General features: G+C 37.6%; 1 protein-coding gene across 4 annotated transcripts in view; it reads right to left on the bottom strand.

The window, feature by feature from the left end:
* Positions 1–23,533, bottom strand: part of MAPK8 (mitogen-activated protein kinase 8) — a 101,135-nt gene that overhangs the window by 9,444 nt on the left and 68,158 nt on the right. For 3 of the 4 annotated variants that reach the window (XM_058542844.1, XM_058542846.1, XM_058542848.1), the window contains 4 exons: positions 19,906–19,964; positions 19,677–19,815; positions 4,830–4,995; positions 604–675 (listed from right to left, as the gene is read on the bottom strand). In XM_058542844.1, coding sequence (XP_058398827.1) covers positions 604–675; positions 4,830–4,995; positions 19,677–19,815; positions 19,906–19,964 — 436 coding nt within the window. Of the gene's footprint in view, positions 1–603; positions 676–1,039; positions 1,112–4,829; positions 4,996–19,676; positions 19,816–19,905; positions 19,965–23,533 lie in introns of all 4 variants that reach the window. The other variant, XM_058542845.1, reaches the window with a different exon arrangement.

Genomic DNA, 23,533 nt, shown 5'->3' with positions numbered 1-23,533 from the left:
CATGTTACTAACTGATCAACACATAACAGATCACTGTTAATATAAATATTAAAAGCAGTCAGATGAACAAAAAGCATGAACCCAAATCTATTCATCACCATATAAAACTATTAACTGCTGAAATTCTCAGATGAAAAGATCAGTATGTTATGTTGAGTAATGAGACAGCAACCAAAAGACAGAAAATGCACAGAACATTAACAAAAAAGCAAGTGGGGGGGACAAAACAAAAGGATGACCAGAAGCAACAAACAATTCCAAAATTCATATTATGTCCTAAGTACTTCTAGACTTACTCAAGTGTATAATTATTAGAAATTTTTAATGCAAGACATTTTTGATTTAAGTTAAATAAATCAACTCAAAGGCAGAAAGTAATTGCGGATAATTAACTTGAGCAGTTTTCAGAATTAACATATGAAACAATCACTAAATGAGGGAAAGGAAAGTCTATGTCAAATAGCAGGTGGTATTTTGAAAGAGTAATTTAACAATAATACGTATTATTAGGGAGAGACGAAATACATTATACCTGACCAAGCTGAAGTGCTGTCATACATTTTGACCTTTAGAAATTACATTTTAGGCCAAAGATAAGGATACGATCTGTACCTGGGAACAAAACACCACCTTTGATCATTTCTCCCATGATGCACCCAACTGACCAAATGTCAACTGAAAACAAAATGCAATGACATTAACATAAAGATTTTGGTTAAAATAAAAAAATATATAAACATTAAAAAAAAAAAAACACACACACCATGTATACTTTAAAATTATAGAAAGCAGTATAAAATAAAAATGAGTGAGAGTGAATGTGCTCTAACTACCAGCAGAGACTGTATGTCCTACTGCCAGATGCAGCCTACAAATAGTTCAGCTTCTTATCTCAGCAATTTTTGAACTATAACAGCCACAAACTTTACGTCTGTTTAAGAAAACCCATATGTATGAATGTACCATATTCATTTTCATTAGAGAACATAACGAAGTCCATCACCTAACTAATTACACTGCTGCAGCAGCACAAGGATACAGTCCCTTCCTGGAAAGAGGATTTTGTGGCAAACCATTTCTCCCATAATGCACCCCACAGACCATAAATCCACTATATGTTTGCAGCACAAAAGAAGGAAAAGCAAAGCAAAAGGTTGTTAAAATCAAAGAAGCATAATATGACTGCATTATATAAAAACTGCAAAACATCACAAAAAGAAAAAAGTGATTTTAATTTTAGCTAATGGAATAATTTAAAACACAAAATATTTTTCAAAAGGCTTGATTCACAAAAGCAAATGTGAAGTGTGGCTTTTTAACTACATATCTAATTTTAAAGTGAGAGCTATGCACAGAAATCACATAATTAAAAAACCTATACATTTTGTTTCTGAAAATTTGTTTATAAAATATGAAATAGAATCAAACACAAACTTTGTAAATAAGAGTGAAAATGTACATGAGGTAGCACAATTTAAAGAAAGAAAATCTTGATAGTATTTTGGGGTTCAACTGTGCATTATACTCTCTCTTTAAGTCAAATAAAAGAAAAAAGCATGAGCAGAAATAATCTAGTATATTAAAATATTTAACAGAAAGAATGTGTTTCTATGAATAATTACAGTTAAAAAGTTAATCTAAAGCTCTTCAGAAACTTTCAAACTGGATTTTATAAATGTATTTGAGAAGTGCTATGATTATTCTGAATTGAAAGTCATTTATTTTCTTGCCAAAGTCACGCTACGTTTACCCCACTATCCCAAAAGGAACAAGTGCATAGAGAACGAACCACCAATCAATTAAGAAAACTCAGTAAAAGAAGTATATTCTATATGTTTTCCACCTCAAGTTTTTTAAACCCATAAAACCAACCTGATTTTGGTTTCAAGTTAGTTTTGGCTGGATACAGGATGAAAATTCCCACAGATTTATTATCTACAAAGAGTCTCGTAGTCAACTTACTGACTTCATCAACTTGAAGTGGGAGCTCTAATCAATGCTGAAAAGAATCTGCTAGACACAGAAACAGGCAATTTGGGGATCTCCACCTGTTTCATTAAAACTAACAACACACTCTGATTTTTATATCTTTGGGTTTGAAAATCAGATAAAAAGATGCTAGCAGTTTCACAGAAGAGGGGAAGAATGAGCAATTTAAAAGGAAAGCCTTAGAAACTTACATTTGCTTTTGAAGTTTGAAGGCCCAAATTCTTTTTTTTTTTTTTTTTTGGTGAGGAAGATTAGCCCTGAGCTAACATCTGTTGCCAATCCCCCTCTTTTTGCTGAGGAAGATTGGCCCTGTGAAGGCCCAAATTCTTTAAGAACAAAAGAGGAAAAGGGCAGGAATGGATGTTAGAGAGAGATGCACCCTTTATCCATGCTGGAGGACTCGGTAAATTAAAGTCTGTACGTTCTAATTTTTTTAATCCCCCCTCCCCAAAGCCCCAGTAGGTAGTTGTAGTCATAGTTGCACATCCTTCTAGTTGCTGTACGTGGGACGCGGCCTCAGCATGGCCGGAGAAGCCGTGCGTCGGTGCGCGCCCGGGATCCAAACCCGGGCTGCCAGTAGTGGAGCGTGAGCACTTAACCGCTAAGCCACGGGGCCGGCCCAAGTCTGTACTTTCTAATACACTCATAAGGAGACTGCCAGTTCATCAGAGAATCTTAGGAGCTAAATTGGGAAATAAATTTTGGTAATCCTTTCAAACTGAAGTTTCTCTAAAATTTCATATTAAAATACATACAAATCTTTTTATATTATGGTATGACAAATTTCAAGGACAAAATTTTAGAGGAAAAGTTAATATTCATAAATCAGTTCAGAGAAAAATTTTTTCCAGGGTTTTCATTTTTGGCAAAAATCTATTACAATAAATTTCCCTATAGATATTATAGACAACTTCAGTTAAATTTCCAGGACACAACGTATGTAGGTACCCTTAAGAAAAACATATATATTTTTTAATTTTTTCCCCCCCCCAAAGCCCCAGTAGATAGTTGTATGTCATAGTTGCACATCCTTCTAGTTGCTGTATGTGGGACGCGGCCTCAGACAAGCCGTGCGTTGGTGCGCGCCCGGGATCCGAACCCGGGCCGCCAGTAGCGGAGCGCGAGCACTTAACTGCTAAGACACGGGGCCGGCCCAGAAAAACATCTTTTTAAACAGATTTTGAAAGCTGCAAGCATGAGAGAAGATATTGTCTGGGTCAGCGAAGCCTTTCTAAGAACATGATAAGCCTGATTCCATACCCAAAACTAGCTTTAAAGGGTCTAACTGCTTAGTCTATTAGGCAGTTTAAATATATTCCATTATGTCACACTTTCCAAAAAGCTCTGAGGTAGCTTGCAATAAAAGACAGATAAAACAAAGTTGTTAAAGGAGGTGGGCGTGGGTGGGAGGTAGGGGTGGGGAATGTGTCACTAAAAGAAAGAAGTTCTTATGTTTAACCTTACTGGCTAATGTAGTTATCATGATTAAGCATTATATTTGACTCAGTTTCCTGGGGCAAAAAAAAAATAAGGCAGTAAGGTGATCTACACAATTCTTATCTAAGAGAGGAAAGCATGTCAATTCTTTATATACAATAGTTTTTTTTGGTGCTAATTTCTGATAGAGAGCTATCACCCAAGGTCACATTTACAGGACATTGAGTGACACTACACAATATCTGTGACAATCAATGGTTTCACAGCAAATGCAAAAGCAATCTTCATGCTGGTCACCTGAAGTATCAGTTCTCAAAAAAAAAAGAATGAGTCTAATACTAAATCCAACTTACAGGATTCTACAGGGTATAAGACAATTTTAGGGAGAGTAAGAAAAAAGAACAGCATGTTTGTTTAAGAACAAAATAATAATAGTAAATATTTAAAGTATTCTTTTTAATTAGCTCAGAAAAGAAAAGGAAATTAGGCTAAAAGCCTCAGTTGAATGTTATCTTTTATAAAAAGAATCTTGAAGGTTGACTTCACACAGTTTCCTGATTCAAAGTGAACTGCTGGTCCAGATTCCTTGCTAGAAAAAACATCTAGGTCCTATTCTAGGGAGTATTTTGAATGAAGTTACCACATTTAAAAAGTTATAGTTCAAGTCAATAAAATCCTGTGCAGACTTATTCATTTCCTAACTGTCTGAGACTCAACAAAATTTCTTAAATTAAGTATAAATATATGTGTGTATATGTATAAAATTTTTTAAAATTCATGAAATACATGCCTAATAATTTTCTTCAAACTTGACTCTGAAGCTGATATATATAATTAAATATACCCACATATTATAATGTCATTTCTTTAAGGCTAGACACAAGGCTTTGATGAAACACTATTTCCTCCAAAAGGTCACCTTAATTAATTACCCACCAGCTTTGCAGAATGGCCTTATAGAAGCTCTTAAAGTTTACACTAAGTGCTACTGCCGTTAACTTTAGTTTCACGGGTTTGGAAACGTGCAAACGTCACCAATGCAAACTAGGATTACTACTAAAGATAAACTGTCAGTTCAATATATACTTCCTTGAACCCATGTTAGAAATACTCATTTTCAAGTTACAGGCAAGCAAATGGCATATATTTTGTTTCAGGGACCACGGCAACAAATTCTTCATCCAATGGTAGTGTTGACGGTTATGTATTTGTATATAAATAAACAGGGGTCCCAAGTTTTTCCAAACATTTATGACAAAATTTATACTTTCAAACTCTCAATAAACATTTCAGTGACACACATTTAACTCTATGCACTTCAGCTTAAATGTTTACATAAGAAATCTGATAAAACAAAAGCAAATAAATCAGAACAGTATTTCAAGTAAATAGTGTTTGCTGACCGTTTTCTTTGTAGCCCATCCCTAGGATGACCTCAGGTGCTCTGTAGTAGCGAGTCACTACGTAAGGTGTCATCATAAAACTAGTTCCTGCAGTCCTGGCCAGTCCAAAGTCAAGAATCTTCAAAGTGCAGTCTGATTTTACTACTATATTACTGGGCTTTAAATCCTTCAAAAAGTAAAAATAAAAAATTACTGCTATGATATATATAAATATTTTGCAGTTCACAAGTTATCAGATCACTTGCAAAACAATTCATGCTAATTGTTCATTTCCCTCACTATAATTGATATCACCACACAGATTCATCATAATTGGCAAATTTGACCAATTAGCTTGATGGCATTTTAAATTTATGAATACATACAGTTACTAGAGAAGTTAGTAATGTTTTACTTGCTAGAAATAATGACTACCTAGAAATTTTCAATAAGAACTATTATGGTAAAAGAAAGAGAATCGTAAGTTAGCATTTATATTCACTTGTATACTGAATTATCAGTATTTTAAAAATATCATTTTAAAGTCAGAATAAGCTTTATATAGATATTACAAATCAACAATGGGCCATTCTATGTCAATCCAAGCAAATGTCATTCGACCTGTCAAATGGGCAGGTAGATGTTCAATTCTAAAAGACAAAAATAGTCACTATCAGTCTTTCCATCACTTATTTCCCACCTGAAATCACACAAATTTGTTCATAAAATTTTTGTCTGCCAGTAGAGACAGGACCCCACAGTCTTGGTACCACTAATCCATATGATTACTTGGTGTTGACGCTACTAAAATAATGTCTTTGTGAAGAATTTTCCACCTAAGTCCAACCTTAAGGAATTCTGTGCTATGATCATTATAAGGAAGGCAGCAGCATAAACACTCATTGCTTGAAATTCAACACACTTTGCCCGTCAGCTCTGATGAATTCTACTATGAACCAAGAGACCAAAGAAAGCAAGCATATGTCCACAACACACAGTCCATTACTGGTACTGACATGCAGTTCATACACTGAATACCAGTGATTAATACAAAAGAAAAAAAGGCTGGCCTGAAACAATGATTACTTTTGTAACGTCTATATTCAGAAAGCACATAGGTTGTTTTCAGTGTATTTTGTCAGGCAATCATGGATGGGTTTACAAGATATGTAATCTAAGGGCTTTACCAAATTAAAAATAGATATCGACAGGCTTAGTGAAACAGAAGATGAAAATTTTCATTACTGCTATTCTGTAAGTATAATGTTGCCACTAATTCTAATATACAGTATCTCAGCAAAGTAACACTGCATGTTCAAGAATAAATATTATAAGCTTTGATACTACTTCAATGTCTGCAGTGATGGTTCAAGATTAATGGCTCTTTATACTACTGCATTCTAGTCTAGAAAGAAAGATTCCAGCCTTAAACACTTTCTTTTGGAAAAATTAAGAGCAAAATACAATTTTCTTAGTAGATATTTTTTGTTAAGAAACAACAAACTGTCAAAAAATGCCTCAAAGAATATTACCTGAAATTCCTCCTCATGTATCAATATGTACCTTTCTACAGATGTTAATAACATCGCTAACTATATATGAGAAGAAAATACGAAGTTGTATGAATCCGTGGCAGAGGTAGTGGAACCAACCTAATATTCCATCTTCTCCCCCACATTTTTCCAGCCTCCTCACAGTTAGGCAAAGCCTAACTGTGATTAGTTCTAGTCAATGGGATGTGAGTGGGAGCGAAGGACAGAAGGGTGAGTGCACAATATCCTGTTGTCTCTTCTTTGGCTTTGGTGATTAGTAACATTCCAGATAGTGGACCCTCTGTCAGACTGGGTTGCTAAGCATCCATGTAAAGCAGAGTCCTCACCCCACCATGACCTGCACTGGACATGCAGTGTGGGAAATAACCCTTAGTTGTGTTATGCCACTGAGAATTCAGGGTTTATTTATTACCTTGGCATGGCCTAGTTGTGATATTATGATTTATAATAAGAAATATATACTTGGTCTTTGTCCCAATTACTGGTGAGGAGCTCCTAAAACCCTTGGAATTTCCTAAGATAAGAGCAATAAAGGTGATAGGATTGCTTTTTGTTATTCATAAGAAGTCCCTCTCAACTACTAACAATTAACAATTATGTTAATGAGTTGACTTTTGGAAAGCCCCAAAGGATGGGGGCTGGTTGCCAGAGGAACCAAAAAAGTGATTAGAGGGTTGGAACTTTCAGAACAACCACCCAGACTTCCTGGGGGGGGGGGGAAGAGGGGCTGGAGATTGAGCTCAACCACCGAGGGCCAACGATTTAATCAATCATGCCTATGTAATGATGCCTCAATAAAAAACCCAAAAGGACTGGTATGGAGAGCTTCCGGGTTGGTGAACATGTGGAAGTGCTGGGAGAGTGGCACACCCAAAGAGGGCATGGAAGCTCTGCACCCCTCCCCACATACCTTGCCCTATGCATCTCTCCATTGGGCTATTCCTGAGTTATGTCCTTTGTAATAAACTAGTAATCTAATAAGTAAAATGTTTTCCTGAGTTCTGTGAGCTACTTTAGCAAATTAATTACACCTGAGGAGAGGGTCATGGGAGCCTCCGAATTATAGCCAGTACATCAGAAATAACAGGTAACAACCTGGGCTTGTGATTGGCATCTGAAGAGGGGGCAGTCTTGTGGGAGCCCTTAATCTGTGAGATCTGATGCTATCTCAAGGTAGATAGTGTCACCCACTAATTGCCCCAAGGAACTCAAAAGTGGATTCAAAAGCATTTAACAGTTTAAGAGATGTAATCACTAACCACCCTGAACCAGACCAAGCCCCAGCATAAGAGCAAGGCCTATGACCTTTGCCTCATTTTATCGCTACAATCTCCTCTCTGGGAGGAGGTTAGGCCTCATTACCATAACCTGCAGAGTCTATGAAAGCATGTTTTCCAACTGAGCCTGCACAAGCAAATGCCCACCTCTCCCTTTTGAATATTCATTCCCCATCTGAAATAAAAGGCCCCTGCTTCCCTTTGTTCGGGGACAGCCACGACTTCGGAAACGATTCAACATGGCCGCCTATTTGCTGCAAATAAGTTCTACTTTGTATGACAACTACTTCTGGTCGAGAGTCTGATTTTAACTCTGTCAGGAGGCGAATCCACTTTTGGTTTGGTAATAGTGCCAGAACTGAGTTAAACTGTAGGACACTCAGCTGGTGTCCAGAGAATCTGAGAATTGTTTGGACACACATGTGGTGTCAGAAGTAATACGGCAGCAGTGTGACAGTAAAGGAGACACATCAGAATGTTTTCCCTTTACACTAGTCTATCCCGACTAACACCAAAACTGGTGCCCGGAGTGGGACATTACTGTTATAAACACAGCATCACGGCTTAGCAGTTGAGCAGCAGGGAAACTAGCATCAAAGGTCGGAAAGGCGATCCAAGTTATATAGTAGCAATACATTACATGACACTGTCACCTGCAATAACTTGGAAGGCACAGCACTTGCATAATGAACTTGAAGCTCTAGAACAGGGGTTGGCAAATTAAGGCCTGCCTGGTTTTGTGAAGAAAGTTTTATTGTAACACAATCACGCTCATTTAATTACCTATTGTCAATGGCTGCTTCTGCATTACAATGAATGGCAAAGTGGAGTAGCTATAACAGACTGTATCACCTGCAATGCCTAAATCTGGCTTTGCCTTTACAGCGAAAGTTTGCTGACCCCTGCTCTAGAAGAAGAGACTGAAAAGCAAAACTTTAGTAGTGTGTGTTGGTGGCTATTGACTGCATTTGAAAGAACTGGCCACTTTAAAAGCAGAAATAAAAGGGAACAGGGTCTAGAATTTCAGGGCCTTGCCATTCACGAAAAGCCTAATGTTACTAGACCCATCCCCTTAAAAAAAATAAAGGTGGATTGTTCAGCAAATATCTCCCCCTCCCAGCCCAATATATTTGTTTACGTTATTGATGGGACTATGATGGGCATAGTCAGATGATTTGTTTCAGCCAATGGAATGTGAGGGAATGTGAAGTTCACCAAACCTGAAGAGAAGTTTTAAATGTGTTTGGTTGATGTAGCTTGGCTCTTGCTCTTCTACCTTCACCATGAGAAAAGGATGCACCCTAGGTAGTCACTTTTTCAGCCTGGATGTTGAAACCTAACATGGAACAAACCCTGAAGCTGACCCCATGATCTGCGGCAGTGCCACAGAGCCAACCTGCAGACCCCTGAACAAGCAATAAATGCTGTTTTAAGCTACTGATACCTTGTATTTGTTTCTTAGGCATCATTTTCACATAAGAATTCAGCCCTCGAGGGAAAAAGACCTATAAAATCTTTCAATTAATGACAATGCCTCAGACTTGCCAACAGAAGCCTGAAAGCTTAAAGGCAGACATTGAGTCCAAGAATATAGAGCCAGTGACCTAATAAATGTGCTTGGAAAGGAACTGCAATTAGAAAGGTAAGAAGCCTCCTGTTTCTGAGAGAGGTGTACTATCAAAAAACTCCTTCATTCTGTGACTGTTGTAGCCTTAAAACAGTGGTTCTCAATTCAGGGCAATGTGCCCCAGGGATACTTTGTAATGTCTGGAGCCACTTCTGGTTGTCACAACTGGGGAGTACTACTGGCATCCAGTGGGTAAAGGCCAGGAATGCTGCCAAACATTCTACAACGCACAGGACAGCCTCTTAAAAGAAAGAATTATTCATTCAAAACGTCAATAGTGTCTAGGTGGAGAAGGACTGCCTTAAAATGACACTTGGGCCCCCAGTCTTTTACAGAGAGGAAGCCGAGAAAGCTGAGCAGCTCCCAAGGAGAACACATTTTCTAGTAGCTACTTCAGATATATTCAAGGAGTATAGTGGGAAAGAAAGACTCTCCACAGGGTGGAGCCAGGTACCACAGAGAACCGTGGACAGAGTGCTCCTGCAGAGATCAGATTCAGGGCCTAATCAAGGAATATTCTCCACCCCCAGGGCAAAGGACACTCACAGTGTCTGCCCAATAGAATTTCAAATTACAACCAACCAATGATTGCATTTTTCAATTTCCCAAATAGGATTGTTTATTGTGGTTACCCTGGTCCTGTTTGACCACCATATCTAGGGGATGGGTGCAGCGGAAGGAGATGGGGGTGGCCAGATAATTTGGTCATTTTAGTTACAGTGTTTCCGGACTGAAGGGAGCAGTGCCTGGATTTGATGTAGAGATTACTATGTATCACTTTGAAGCTAAATATCTTGATAGACAAGGACTTAAGAGTTATCTCCCCCAAGCAGGGGGTGACTATGTCCTAGGTGTGGAATAAAAGGAGCAAAGGAATGTTGCATAACCAGAAAGGTAGACTGTGGCAGAGACTGGAGCTCACCACCATTCTGAAGTCTGCTTCCTCACATTTCCCAGTTCTCTTGCAATTAGGCGGTCCTTACGACTAGCTCTGCTAATGGGCTTAGAGCAGAAGTGATGCATGTCCCTTCGAGACCAAAGCATAGAAGAGTACACACCACCCAGCTTTCTCTTCCTCTGACACAGTGACCAGCAACTATCTAGATGGTGGACCCTCATTCAGCTTGGGTCTCTGTGGAACTCCATGCCCAACCCTGACTTGCACTGAACCCCTCAGGGATGAAAATTCAGGTTATTTTACCAAGCGGCAATCTCAGACCAGCAGAGATATTAGTTTAGGATGAGGGGAATTTAGAATGAGCAGTAGAGCAGAGATGAGTATCATCTGTGGCCTCAAGACCAGCTGCAGAAGTGGGTGCTATAGCTTATCCCATTAAATTTCTTATAAGTTAACTCATGGAACAGACGTCAAATAAAATCCTGGGGGAACAGTTTCCAGAACTTACAGTATGAAAGAAGCGAGAACAAGCGGCACCAGGGGTGGCCTCGAGTGGGTGCTGTGATGCCTACTCTGATTCCTGGTTCAGGACTGAGGCACTCATTCTTCCAGCTGCTGGCAGTGTTGGTTGCTGGCAGTTTTCAGCAAATCTCTCTCTAGGAACTGCCCCTAGCTAGAGAGAGCCACCTTTTCCAAAGTCACGCCGCTCCTCAGGGCAAGTCTGGTTGAGTCAGCAGCTCAGGCCTCTGGAGTGATTGCATCTAATTCAATTTCTCCCTCTGTCCATTTTTACTTCCTTTACTCCCCCACAGATTTGATTCTGAGGAGACTCCCCAATAAACTTCTTACACGTATATTTCCATCCTAGAGTTTGTTTCCTAGATAGGCTGACCTAAGATAAAGGCATATTCTTCATCATAGGTAACAGACCCCAGTGTGTCTCTTATTAGTTCAAATTCACTATGTAAATTTTCTATAGTTACACTGTATTTTTACCACTTTATCTATCTACACTAAGGGAGTATGTTAGAATATCCCAATACTATTGTGTCTATGCAATTCTTCTGTTTTCTACAGTTTAAACTTTGTGTACTGCAACACTACTCCATGTATAAAGTTCTTGACACTTATCCAAATACCTTCATTCTATAAAAAGGATGCTTCCTCCCTGGCCCCACCATATTCAACATCACTTGATTCAACAGAGTTATCCTTGTTTTCATTTTTCCAGTACATCTTTGCCAATGCCTTTGCTTTCAGCCTTTAGAAGTTAGCTACAACTGTTTGTGTTATAGAAACATGGTTGTTGTTGTTGTTAGTATGCGCATGTATCAAGATTTATCTTTTTTCATTAAAGGGTTAATCCCATTTATACATTATGTTGCATATTGGTCTTCTATAATTTAATGCTTTCTTTTTATACTTCTTGCTGTTTCTTTTGTTTTCTATCTTCTTATCATTTGGTGTGTAATTTCTGTTTTACCCACTTGCTACCCGATTAATCTGGAAATTTTCTATTCAGAAGATTTTACATTACTAAAACCAAATTAACTTCCATGGTGGCAGATTACTGTCCTGGTCCAGAGGACAAAGGAAAGAAACAAAAACAAACCCCAGAAATTTAACTCATTTGCTCTACCTCACACAATATATGAGTAGGGGATGAGGAAGATAAAATACTCTCCCATTTAAAGAGATTTCTCTTATGTTGCTTAAAGATGGCATTAGACATAATATTACAGCAGTTGCATATGCACTACACAAAGCAATTCAGTTAGAATAACTAAGGATAAGCCTAAGTTTCTAAGATACATAATTATCTTAAAATACTTAATTTGAGCACAAGTCTATATATTTATTTTATTATATGAGTTAGGTTATTTGATACAAAGTAGCTCAGAACAAAGATATAATTCCAATGAATTAAATAATTTTTCAAGAAATTCCACTCAAATTAGATGGAATACTTTTCAAAGAACAAGCCAGAATTAAAAATAAAATACAAAAACATGTCCAACAAAAACTTGTACACAAATGTTTGTGTCAGCATTACTCATTTTAGCCAAAAAATGGTAACAATCCAAACGTCCCTCAAGTGATGAATGGATAAACATGTGGTATATTCATATAGTGAAATACTATTTGGCAATAAAAAGAAATGAAGTACTGATACATGATACATACGTGGATGAGCCTTGAAAACATTATGCTAAAAGATGTTATGGTAAAAGAAGCCAGCCACAAAAGACCACATATTACATACTTTCATTTATATGAAATGTCCAGAATAGACAAACATATGGATACAGAAAGTAGATTAGTGGTTGTTTAGGGCTGGGGGTGAAGGGAACAGGAAAGAATGGGAATTAGAGGCTAATGGGTGCAGAGTTTCTTTAAGGGGGGCAAAAATATTCTAAAATTACAATGTGGTGATGGTTGTACAACCTTTGAATACAATAAATAATACTGAATTGTAGACTTTATTTGGGTAAATTGTATGGTACATGAATTATATGTCAAAGCAGTTAAAAATATAGAACACAAAAATGTAAAATACGAATATATAAAAAACACAACTCTGGTGAATACTCAATTTTATATAATTGGTAATGACAGCAGGATATTTTATATGTTGCTTCATTTCAGAGCAAAAATAACCTTATAATACTCCAAACAAATCAGCCAACTACAGTGCCCCAAGATGTCAGCAAAAATGGCAGAGTAGATAGCTCCGCAGAAACACCAAATAGCAGAGCAAAAATGATCAAAATAAATTTTTTCAGAAATCTGAAAAATAGTCAAAGGTTTATAACAACCAAGTGAACAGAGAATCAAGAAAAAGGCAACTTAAAACAAGAGGAAAGACCTGTGGTGTTTTTACTACCCCTTGCCCTACCCATCTCCCTGGCTGGGCGGCAGAAAAGGGGTCTTGAAGAAAGCAGCACATATTCTCAGTGTGGGAGGCTAGACAGAGGGCTTTTCTTGAAAACACTGTAAGGCAAATGAATAACCCACTCTGGCTGGGACAAAGCATTAAAGTTGAGGAAAACAAGACACAGCACACCATAAAGCGTACCAACATTTGCATAAGAGGAGTCCCAAAAGGAGAGGAGAAAGAAAAAAGGGCAGAAAGAATATTTGAAAAAATGACTGAAAACTTTCAAATTTAATGAAAGACATGAATCTACACATTCAAGCTGCTCAATGAACTCCAAGAAGGATAAAAGCAACGAGATCTGCACAGAGACTCATTATAATCAAACTGTCAAAAGCCAAAGACAAAAAGAGAATCGAGAGAATTGAGAGCATTGAGAGAAGCAACTTGTCACTTACAAGAGATCCTCAATAATATTAACAGTTGATTTCTCAAAAGAAATCATGGAGGCCAAAAGGCAGTGAAATGACACATTTAAAGTGCTGAAAGAAAAAAAGCCAAACAAAAATTCTATATCCAGCAAAACTATCCTTCAAAAATAAAGAAGAAATTGGCGCCAGCCCAGTGGCGTAGTGGTTAAGTTCGTGCACTCTGCTTCAATGGCCCGGGGTTCGCAGGTTCGGATCCTGGGCACAGACCTACGCACCGCTTATCAAGCCATGCTGTGGCAGCATCTCACAAATAAACGTAGAGGAAGATGAGCACGGATGTTAGCCCAGGGCCAATCTTCCTCAGCAAAAAGAGGAGGATTGGCAACAGTTAGCTCAGGGCTAATCTTCCTCACCAAAAAAAAAAAAAAAAGAAGAAGAAGAAGAAGAAATTAAGACATTTTAAGATACATAAAAGCTAAAGGAGTTTGTTGCTAGTACACCTGCCCTATAAGAAATGCTAAAGGGAGTGCTTCAGGTGAAAATAAAAGGAGACTAGACAGTAAGTCGAAGGCATATGAAAAAATAATGAATGCTGGTAAGGGTAATTACATAGGTCAGTATTACTGTATTTTGGGTTTCTAACCCCTATTTTTTTCCAATATGATTTAAAAGACAAATGCATTAAACAACAATTACAAATCTATGTTAATGGGCACACAGCATTTAAATACGTAATTTGTGACAATAAGATAAAGAGGGAAGGACAGATTGTATAGGAGGAGGGTTTTTGTATACTATCAAAGCTAAGGTGGTAATAACTCAAAATAGATTGTTATAAATTGAAGAGGTTAATTGTAATCCCCAAGGTTGATCTTTAAGAAAATGACTGAAAAATATAGAGAAAAGGAAATGACAAAAGAATTAAATAGTACACCACAAAAAAAAGCAATTAAACACAAAAAAAGGCAGTAATAGAGGAACTGAGGGACAAAAAGATATGACATATAGAAATAAAATAGCACTAAGGTAGAAGTCACTTCTTCCTTATCAGTAATTACTTTACACATAGATGGATTAAACTCTCCAACTAAAAGCCAGAGAATGACAGGAGGGTTAAAAGAAACCTGATCCTATTGTAGGCTATCTACAAGAGACTCACTTTAAATTCAAAGGCACAAACAGGCTGAAAGGGAAAGAATGGAAAAAGGTATTTCATGCAAATAGAAACGTAAAGAGGTGGAAGGGCTACACTAATATCAGACAAAACAGACTATAGTCAAAAACACTTATAAGGGGCAAAGGAGGACAATACATATTGATAAAAAGGGCAATCCATCAGGGAGATATAACAACCATAAACATATATGTACCTAACAACAAAGCCACAAAATACATGAAGCACAAAATGAGATAACTGAAGTGAGAAAGAGACATACAGTAATAAAGTTGAAGACTCTTATACCTGACTTTCATTAATGGACAAAATAACCAGACAAGATCAGTAAGGAAATAGAGAAGGTGAACAACACTATAAACCAACTAGACCTAACAGACATATATAGAATACTCTCTCCAAAAACAGCAGAATACAAATTTTTCTCAAGTATACATGGAACACTCTCCAGGACAGACTATATGTTAGGCCACAGATCATAAATTTTAAAAGACAGTCTCAGAAAATTTTAAAAGACTGAAAACATAGAAAGTATATTCTCTGACCACAACTTCCTTCACAAAGGAATGAAGCTAGAAATCCAGAAAAAGGGAACCTGGAAAAGTCACAAATTTGTGGAAATTAGACAAGAGACTCTTAAACAACCAATGAGTCAAAGAACAATTCACAAGGGAAATTAGAAAATACTTGGAGATAAATGAAAACAAAAACACAACACACCAAAATTTAGGGAATGCAGAAAAAGGAGAGCTCAGAAGGCGCTTTACAAGTATATAGAATGTTATAGGTATATAGTATATACCTATAACAAGTAAATAGAATGAATCAATAATCAAAATCTTCCAAAAAAGAAAAGTTCATGGCTTCAGTGGCAAATTCTACCAATCATTTAAATAAGATGTACTCCCATCCTTCTCAAACTCTTCCTAAAAACAGGTGAGGAACACTTCCTAACTCATTCTGAGGCCAGCATTACCTTGATACCAAATCCAGACAAAGATATCTCAAGAAAAGAAAACTACAGACCGATATCACTTATAAACATGGATGCAAAAATTCTCAACAAAGTACTAGCAAAACAATTCCAATAGTATATGAAAAGGATTATACAATATGATCAAGTGGGACTTATTCCAGGAATGCAAAGATGGTTCAACATACAAAAATCAATCAATGTAATATATCACATTAACTGAATCAAGGAAAAACAAAAATGATCATCTCGACTGACGCGGAAATGCATTTAACAAAATCCGACACCTCTTCATGATAAAAACACTTAAACTAGGAATAGAAGGTATGTGGTGAAAAATTAATCTTTTGTAAAGCGAAGTCTGGCTTTTGCCCTCAGCTACAGTTGATTTCTAGGCCCCTGGAATGTCCTGACTGATAGCACTGTCTTTGTCTGCCTGGGAGTTTTGGCCAGAGTTCAGTTTAACAATATGATTTATGACCGGGGCTTTGAGACACACATCAGTTCCAACTTCTGGAGAAACTGGAGAGAAAGGTATCAGCATGAACCTTAAGAAGAGTTGGAGAGTAAAGGTCAGCCAGGCAGGCAGTATGTGATTGAGCAGAAAAACTCTGGGCACCAAAGGCCTGGGTGAGCTTTCTTGGTTGGCAATACTCTGTGTGCATTTTCATACTCTGTGTCTGGGAGAGGATGACTCACTGAAATCTCCATTTGGGCCTCTCCCAGATTCTGCCCTATGCATCTCTTCCTTTGTTTGGTTCTAATTTGTGTCCTTTTGCTGTAATAATGTAATTTTAAGTATAGTGCTTTTTGAGGTTCTGTGAGTCATTCTAGTGAAGTATTGATCCTGAGGGTGGTTGTGGGGACCCCAAATTTGTAGCCAGCTGGTCTAAAGTGAGGGTAGTCTTGGGGATCTTGTGGTTGGTATCTGCAGTGAGGGCAGTCTTGTGGGGTCTGTGCCCCAACTGTACAATGTGACTCACTCCAATGCAGAAGGCAACTTCCTCAAGCAGAAAAAGAGCATTCATGAAAAACCCCACATGCAAGATCACACTTAACGGTGAAAGACTGAAACCCTGTCCACTTTTGCCACTTCTATTCAACATTTTTTTTTTTTTTTGGTGAGGAAGATCAGCCCTGTGCTAACATCAGCCAATCCTCCTCTTTTTGCTGAGGAAGACTGGCCCTGGGCTAACATCCATGCCCATCTTCCTCCACTTTATATGGGACATCGCCACAGCATGGCTTGACAAACAGTGCATCAGTGCGCGCCCTGGATCCAAACCTGTGAACCCCTGGCCGCCGCAGCGGAGCACGCGCACTTAACCGCTTGCGCCACCAGGCCGGCCCCCACTTCTATTCAACATTTTACTGCAAGTTATAGCCAGAGCAACTAGGCCAAAAACAAAAAAAAAGAAATAAAAGACACCCAAATTAGAAAGGAAGAAATAGAACTACCGTGCAGATGATATGATCTTATATATAGAAAACCGTAAAAAAAATCCAAAACAAAACAAAAACCTATTAGAACAAACTAAGCAAAGTTGCAGGATATAAGATCAATACACAAAAATCAGTTGTGTTTCAATACACTAATGAACAATCTGAAACGGATATTAAGAAAACAATTCCATTTATAACAGTTTCCAAAAGAATAAAATACCTAGGAAAAAATTTTAACTAAAGAGGTGAAAGACTTGCACACTGAAAACTATAAAATATTGCTGAAAGAAATTAAAGAAGATCTATGTTATAGACTGCATTGAGTCCCTCCCACCCAAACTCATATGTTGAAGCCCTGACCCTTAATGTGACTATATTTGGAGATAGGGCCCTTATGGAGGTAATTAAGGTTAAATGAGCATGAGGTCCTAATCCAAAAGAACTAGTGTTCTTATAAGAAGAAGAGACACCAGAGCTTGCTCTCTCTCTCTCTCTGCCCGTGCACAGAGGAAAGGACATGTGAGGACACAGAGAGAAGGTGGCTGTCTGCAAGCCAGGAAGACAGGTCTCACCAGAAAATGAATCTGCTCTCACCCTGGTGTTGGACTTCTAGCCTTCAACACTGTGAGAAAATAAATTTCTGTTGCTTAAGTCACCCAGTCTGTGGTAGTTTGTTATAGTGGCCCAAGCAGACTAATACAACCTAAGTAAATAGAAAGACATCCTGTGTTCATGAACTGGAATACTAAATATAGTTAAGACGGCAAAACTACCCCAACAACCTACAGATTCAATGAAATCCTTATTAAAATCCCAATGGCCTTTTCTGTAGAAATGGAAAAGCTGATACTCAAATTCATACGGAATCACAAAGGACTCTGAGCAGTCAAAACAATATTGAAAAAGAAGTATCAAGTTGGAAGACTCACATTTCCCTATTTCAAAACTTACCACAAAGCTACAGTGATCAAAATAATGTGGCACTGGTATAAGGACAGACACACAGACCAGTGGAATAGAACTAATAAGAGTCCAGAAATAAACCATATATCTATGGCCAACTGATTCAATTGGGAAACAGTAGTCTCTTTAATAAATGGTGCTGGGACAATTGGATTTCCACAAGCAAAAGAATGAAGTTGGACCTTTACCTCACACCATACACAAAAATTAACTCAAAATCAGTCAAAGACCTAAATGTAAGAGCTAAAACCATAAAACTCTGAGAAGAAAACATAAGGGTAAATCTTAATTTACCCTTGGATTTGACAATGGATTCTTACATATGACCAAAAACACAAGCAACCAAAGAAAAAATAAACTGAATTTCATGAAAATTAAAAACTTTTGTGCACCAAAGGATATCAAGAAAGTCAAAAGACAACATACAAAATGGGAGAAAATATTTACAAATACCTATCTGATAGGGGTCTAGTATCCAAATATATAATGAACTCCTACAACTCAACAATGAAAAGACAAACAACCTAATTAAAAAATGGGCAAAGGGGTGCCGGCCCGGTGGCGCAAGTGCTTAAGTGCGCACGCTCCGCTACGGTGGCCCAGAGTTCACCAGTTTGGATCCCGGGCGTGTGCCGACGCACCGCTTGGCAAGCCATGCTGTGGCGGTGTCCCATATAAAGTGGAGGAAGATGGGCATGGATGTTAGCCCAGGGCCAGTCTTCCTCAGCGGAAAAAAAAAAGAGTAGGACTGGCAGATGTTAGCACAGGGCTGATCTTCCTCACAAAAAAAAAAAAAAATGGGCAAAGGGCTTGAATAGACATTTCTCCCAAGAAGATATATGAAAAGGTACTGAACATCATTAGTCATTAGGGAAAGGCGAATCAAAACCACAATGAGATACCACTTCATACTCACTAGGATGGCTAGAAGGAGAAAGTCATTAAGTATTGGCAAATATTTGGAGAAATAAGAATCTTCATACATTGCTGCTGGGAATGTAAAATGGTGTAGCTACTGTGGAAAAACAGTTTGGTGGTTCCTCAAAAAGTTAAGTATAGAATTACCATGTGACCCAGCAATTCCACTCCTAGGTAGACAACCAAAAGAACTGAAAACAGGAACTTAGACAAATACTTGAATACGAATGTTCATAGCAGCACTATCCACAAAGCTAAAAGGCAGAAATGACCCAAATGTCTATCAGCAAATGAATGGATACACAAAATGTGGTAAATATATGCAATAGAATATTATTCAGTCATAAAAAGAAATGAACTAATGATACACGCTACAGCATGAATGAACTTGAAAACATTATGCTAAGTTCAAGAAGCCAGATACAGATGATCACATATTGTATGACTCCATTTATATGAAATATCCAGAAGAGGTAAATCAATAGACACAGAAAGCAGACTGGTATGATGCCAGAGGCTGGAGAGAGAGGAGACTGGGGAGCAACTGCTTAGTGGGTATCAGGTTTTCTTTTGGGGCAATGAAAATATTTTGAAATTTGGTATGGGTGGTGATTGCACAATGTTGTGAACGTATTAAATGTCACTGAATTGTATGCTTTAAGATGTTAATTTTATGTTACATGAATTTCACCTCAATGATTAAAAAAAGAATATGATGATAGTGTTTTATACTAACCCGATGGATAATTCCAGCAGAGTGAAGGTGCTTGATTCCACACAGCATCTGATAGAGAAGGTAGGACATTCTTTCATGATCTAGTTCCATCTGAATCACTTGGCAAAGATTTGCATCCATGAGCTCCATGACTATGTAACTTCATGGGTGAAAAAAAGATGACAGCTAAAGTGTACAGCAATGATCTAAGAATAATGTAGTAACATAAAATTTTAATTATCATACTTACACATCTTGAAATTCTTCTAGGGATTTCTGTGGTGTGAAAACATTCAAGAGGCCAATTATCTATGGCAAAAACAGAGAGACAGAAAAATTAGAACCTGCTTAATAATACTTTCATTTTGGAACTGCAAATACATGGGTTTAAAAAATAATCCACCATCAGTGTTCTTATGTTCTAAGCTCAAGCAATCTCTTTCATTTTATAGATTAAAACTTTATGGCCAAGGGTTGGGGGTAGGGAGGGAAGCAGAGCACAGAGGATCTTTAGGGCAGTGAAAATACTCTGTATGGTACTATAATGATAGATATATGTCATTATACACCTGTACGAACCCATAGAATGTACAAGACCAAGAATGAACCCTAATGTAAACTATGTACTTTAGGTGACAAGAATGTGTCAGTGTAGGTTCACTGACTGTAACAAACGTACCACTCTGGTGGAGGATGTTGATGATGCAGGAGGTCATGCATGTGTGGGGGCAGGGGGTATATGGGATATCTCTGTATCTTCCTCTCAATTTTGGAAAGAAAAACAACACTATATCAACAGAAGATCTCCACATAATCCATTCCATTTATGAATACTCAATTATCAAGGACCTATATTAAACAATCCTCTACATGATTTGTAAGCAAATCTTATATACCTTCTGCCAGCTCTTATCCAACTCAGTATCTCTATATAATCTCAGCTCTTTCCTTCTGGTTTTTTGTAATATTGCACTTTCCTTCACTTTCCCTGCAGTTTTCCTCATTTCCAGCATATTCCACTGGTTCATCCATAGGCATGCCCTCTTTCCCACTATTGTCTTTAATCCTCCTCTTTTCTCTATCTCTACCCTTTCCCTGGATGATATTATGTACGTCTTTTTCTTCAAACATCTCTAGGTGGATAATTTCCAAATATGTATTAAAAGTCCTTGCTTAGCCTACGAGTCTCAGATATACATTGCCACTCCACATGGAAGTCTCACAAATAATATAAAACGGAACTCATTATCATTCCTACTCAAACCCCTTACTTTTCCAGAGTGCCTTTTCTTTTACAACAGAAGGGTCAGAGTGATTTCTGACTCCTTTTTCAGTAGTTGCACCATAATAGATGTTTAAAAGAATGCTATCCCATTCTACTGTCAGTCTGAACTTCAACCTCTCCTTTCCATTCCATGTGCTACTATACAGGTTGAGGATTCTGACATCTCATCTAGACTGTTCCTGCTATAATTACTTCTAACACTAGGTTCCCTAACGATGGTTTTCTGCAAATCCAGCTACCACCTTACTGCCATAATATGGTAAAAGAAAGACTTTATCATATCACTCACCTCCTCAAAAACTTAATGCCAACAAAAACATTCCCAAACTCCTTCGCAGTACATTCAAAGCCCTCCATGACGGGACATCAACACACTTCATCTTCTGCTAAGCCCTCTATTAAACCTGATACTTCAGCCATACTAAATTAGTTCAAAGAATGTTGTTTTAAAAAATTCTCAATGCCTTTAAACATACTATTCCCTACGCTTGTCATTTACCTACTGAACTCACTTACCTTCAAAATAGACCTCTTTTTTAGAGTCTGACAACCCTTAGTCCTTGACAGAGCTGAATATTCTCTTTACTTTGTCCCCATAATATCTTATATGTTATTATGGCATTTAACACACTGTAGTATAGTCTCCTTTTCATAACAGCCTTGTCCCAAGGGCACCAGAATCTTTGTTAGAAAGAACTAGGTCTTATTTCCTTTTACAGCACTGGCATATAGGAAGATATCTGACACACATTTGTAAAATGTTTGTTAACAATCATACTTATGGATGGGAATTTTTAGACTTAAACTTCATGAGGGCAGGATCTATGTTATTCCTCTAAGCATAAAACTTTGCCTATAGAAGACATTCAAATATTTATTCAGTGAATAAATTCAGAAAAATAATTTACAGACCAGAAAGAGAAAACAAGTTTAAGATAGGGAAAGTGATAATAAGAAAGCATCTAGCTGCTCGAAATGAATTCACGTCTTGTAATCAGATGAACTGCACACTTGTAGACTTGGAGAAATAGTAAAACTGTTCTCATTACTATGTGGGAAATCCTGGAGTAGAAGAGAGGTGTTAACGATGAAAGGCATACGGAGACAGAAAGGAGATTAGTGGTTGCTTAGAGCTGAGAATAACGGAAGATGAGGGAATGAGAGCTAAAGGATATGGGGTTTCTTTCCGAGTGGATGAAAATATTCTAGAACTGAACGTGGTCAAAGTCACACATATCAGTGAATATACTAACAACCATTGAACTGTACACATTAAATGGGTATGGTAGGTGAATTGTATCTCAATAAAGCTGTTATAAAAAGAGATTGAAACAGACAGCTGTCTTATTTCTCAAAAAGGAAACTATATCAATCATAGAATGGACAGCCAAAAAAAAGTCAAGGACTGATTAAGTGGGTGGTAAATGATTACTTTGAAAGAAGTAACAATTACTAGGAACAGGTAAAAATTCACTGGGAACTTTACTTCCTTTGGTGAACAAAATAACAACGAACAGCAGCAGTTGAGAGAAATGCAACCAGATACAGTATATGATGATTTCAAAAAGGCATTTTTGAAACTGCCTCTAATAATAACATCCACGTGAATAAGAAGAATTGGGGAGAGCTGGACAACTTTTATAGTTAGACATGTAATTTTTACAGTATACCCAAAGGTTGCTAATGAACTAATCCAGCTACTATGAAGGCATCCTGAGCAGAACTGGGAAGTGAAACCAACAAGTGAAAAGTCAGAACAAAGAAGAAAAAAGCAATCCCCAACAGTTCAGGAAGGGGAACCAAATTTCAAATGTAAAATTTAATAGGGAGAAAGTACTATACTTATTCTCCAAAACCTAAAGAAAAAGAAAGAGTAAAGGATGGGAAAGATGTGACCTATTAGCAGGCCTGTGACAAAGAATAATTTGCTTAGACAATGTGAGTCAAATGGTGACCTGACTTGCAAACAGGATTATAATGTCCACAGTTAAGAGGAGACGACATGCCTCGCTTCCTCTCAGAGGATTCAATCAGACATGTGGTACTGTGTGCTAGGTGACATATGAAAGTGTATTCAGAGATAAGGGACCAAGTTGAAAAAGAAAGTCAAAACCATCTATGAAAAGAGTGGGAAACACACAATATAAATGTACTTAGTACCACTGAACTGTACACTTAAATATGGTTAAGATAGTAAGTTTTATGTTATGCATATTTTACTACAATAAAAAAAAGAGTGGGAAACCCAAATATATTTAAGATCAATGAAGATATGATCTGTACAGAATATCAAACTGTTGAAAAGGCGAGACATTACAAAACCATCCATCCATCAGGGAGTGGAAAATTTCCATTACCATTCCTGGTTTCCCTATATTTAGTTTTACATTCATTCACTGAACAAATATGTTTTGAGCACCTACTCTGTGCCAGCACTCTTCTAGGTGCCAAGCGTCCTGCCTGGATGGATCTGTGGCACCCCCACCAGAGGGATAAAAGCACATGAAACAAGTTTTCCATGCCCTCCATTTAGTCGGTGGAACCATCTTTCTTTGCAGCCACCCAGGCTCAGGAAGTAGGAGTCATTGGCCAT

This window comes from Diceros bicornis, chromosome 6, assembly GCF_020826845.1.
Source record: "Diceros bicornis minor isolate mBicDic1 chromosome 6, mDicBic1.mat.cur, whole genome shotgun sequence".
NCBI lineage: Eukaryota > Metazoa > Chordata > Mammalia > Perissodactyla > Rhinocerotidae > Diceros > Diceros bicornis.
This window is presented reverse-complemented; position numbering and strand designations above follow the sequence as displayed.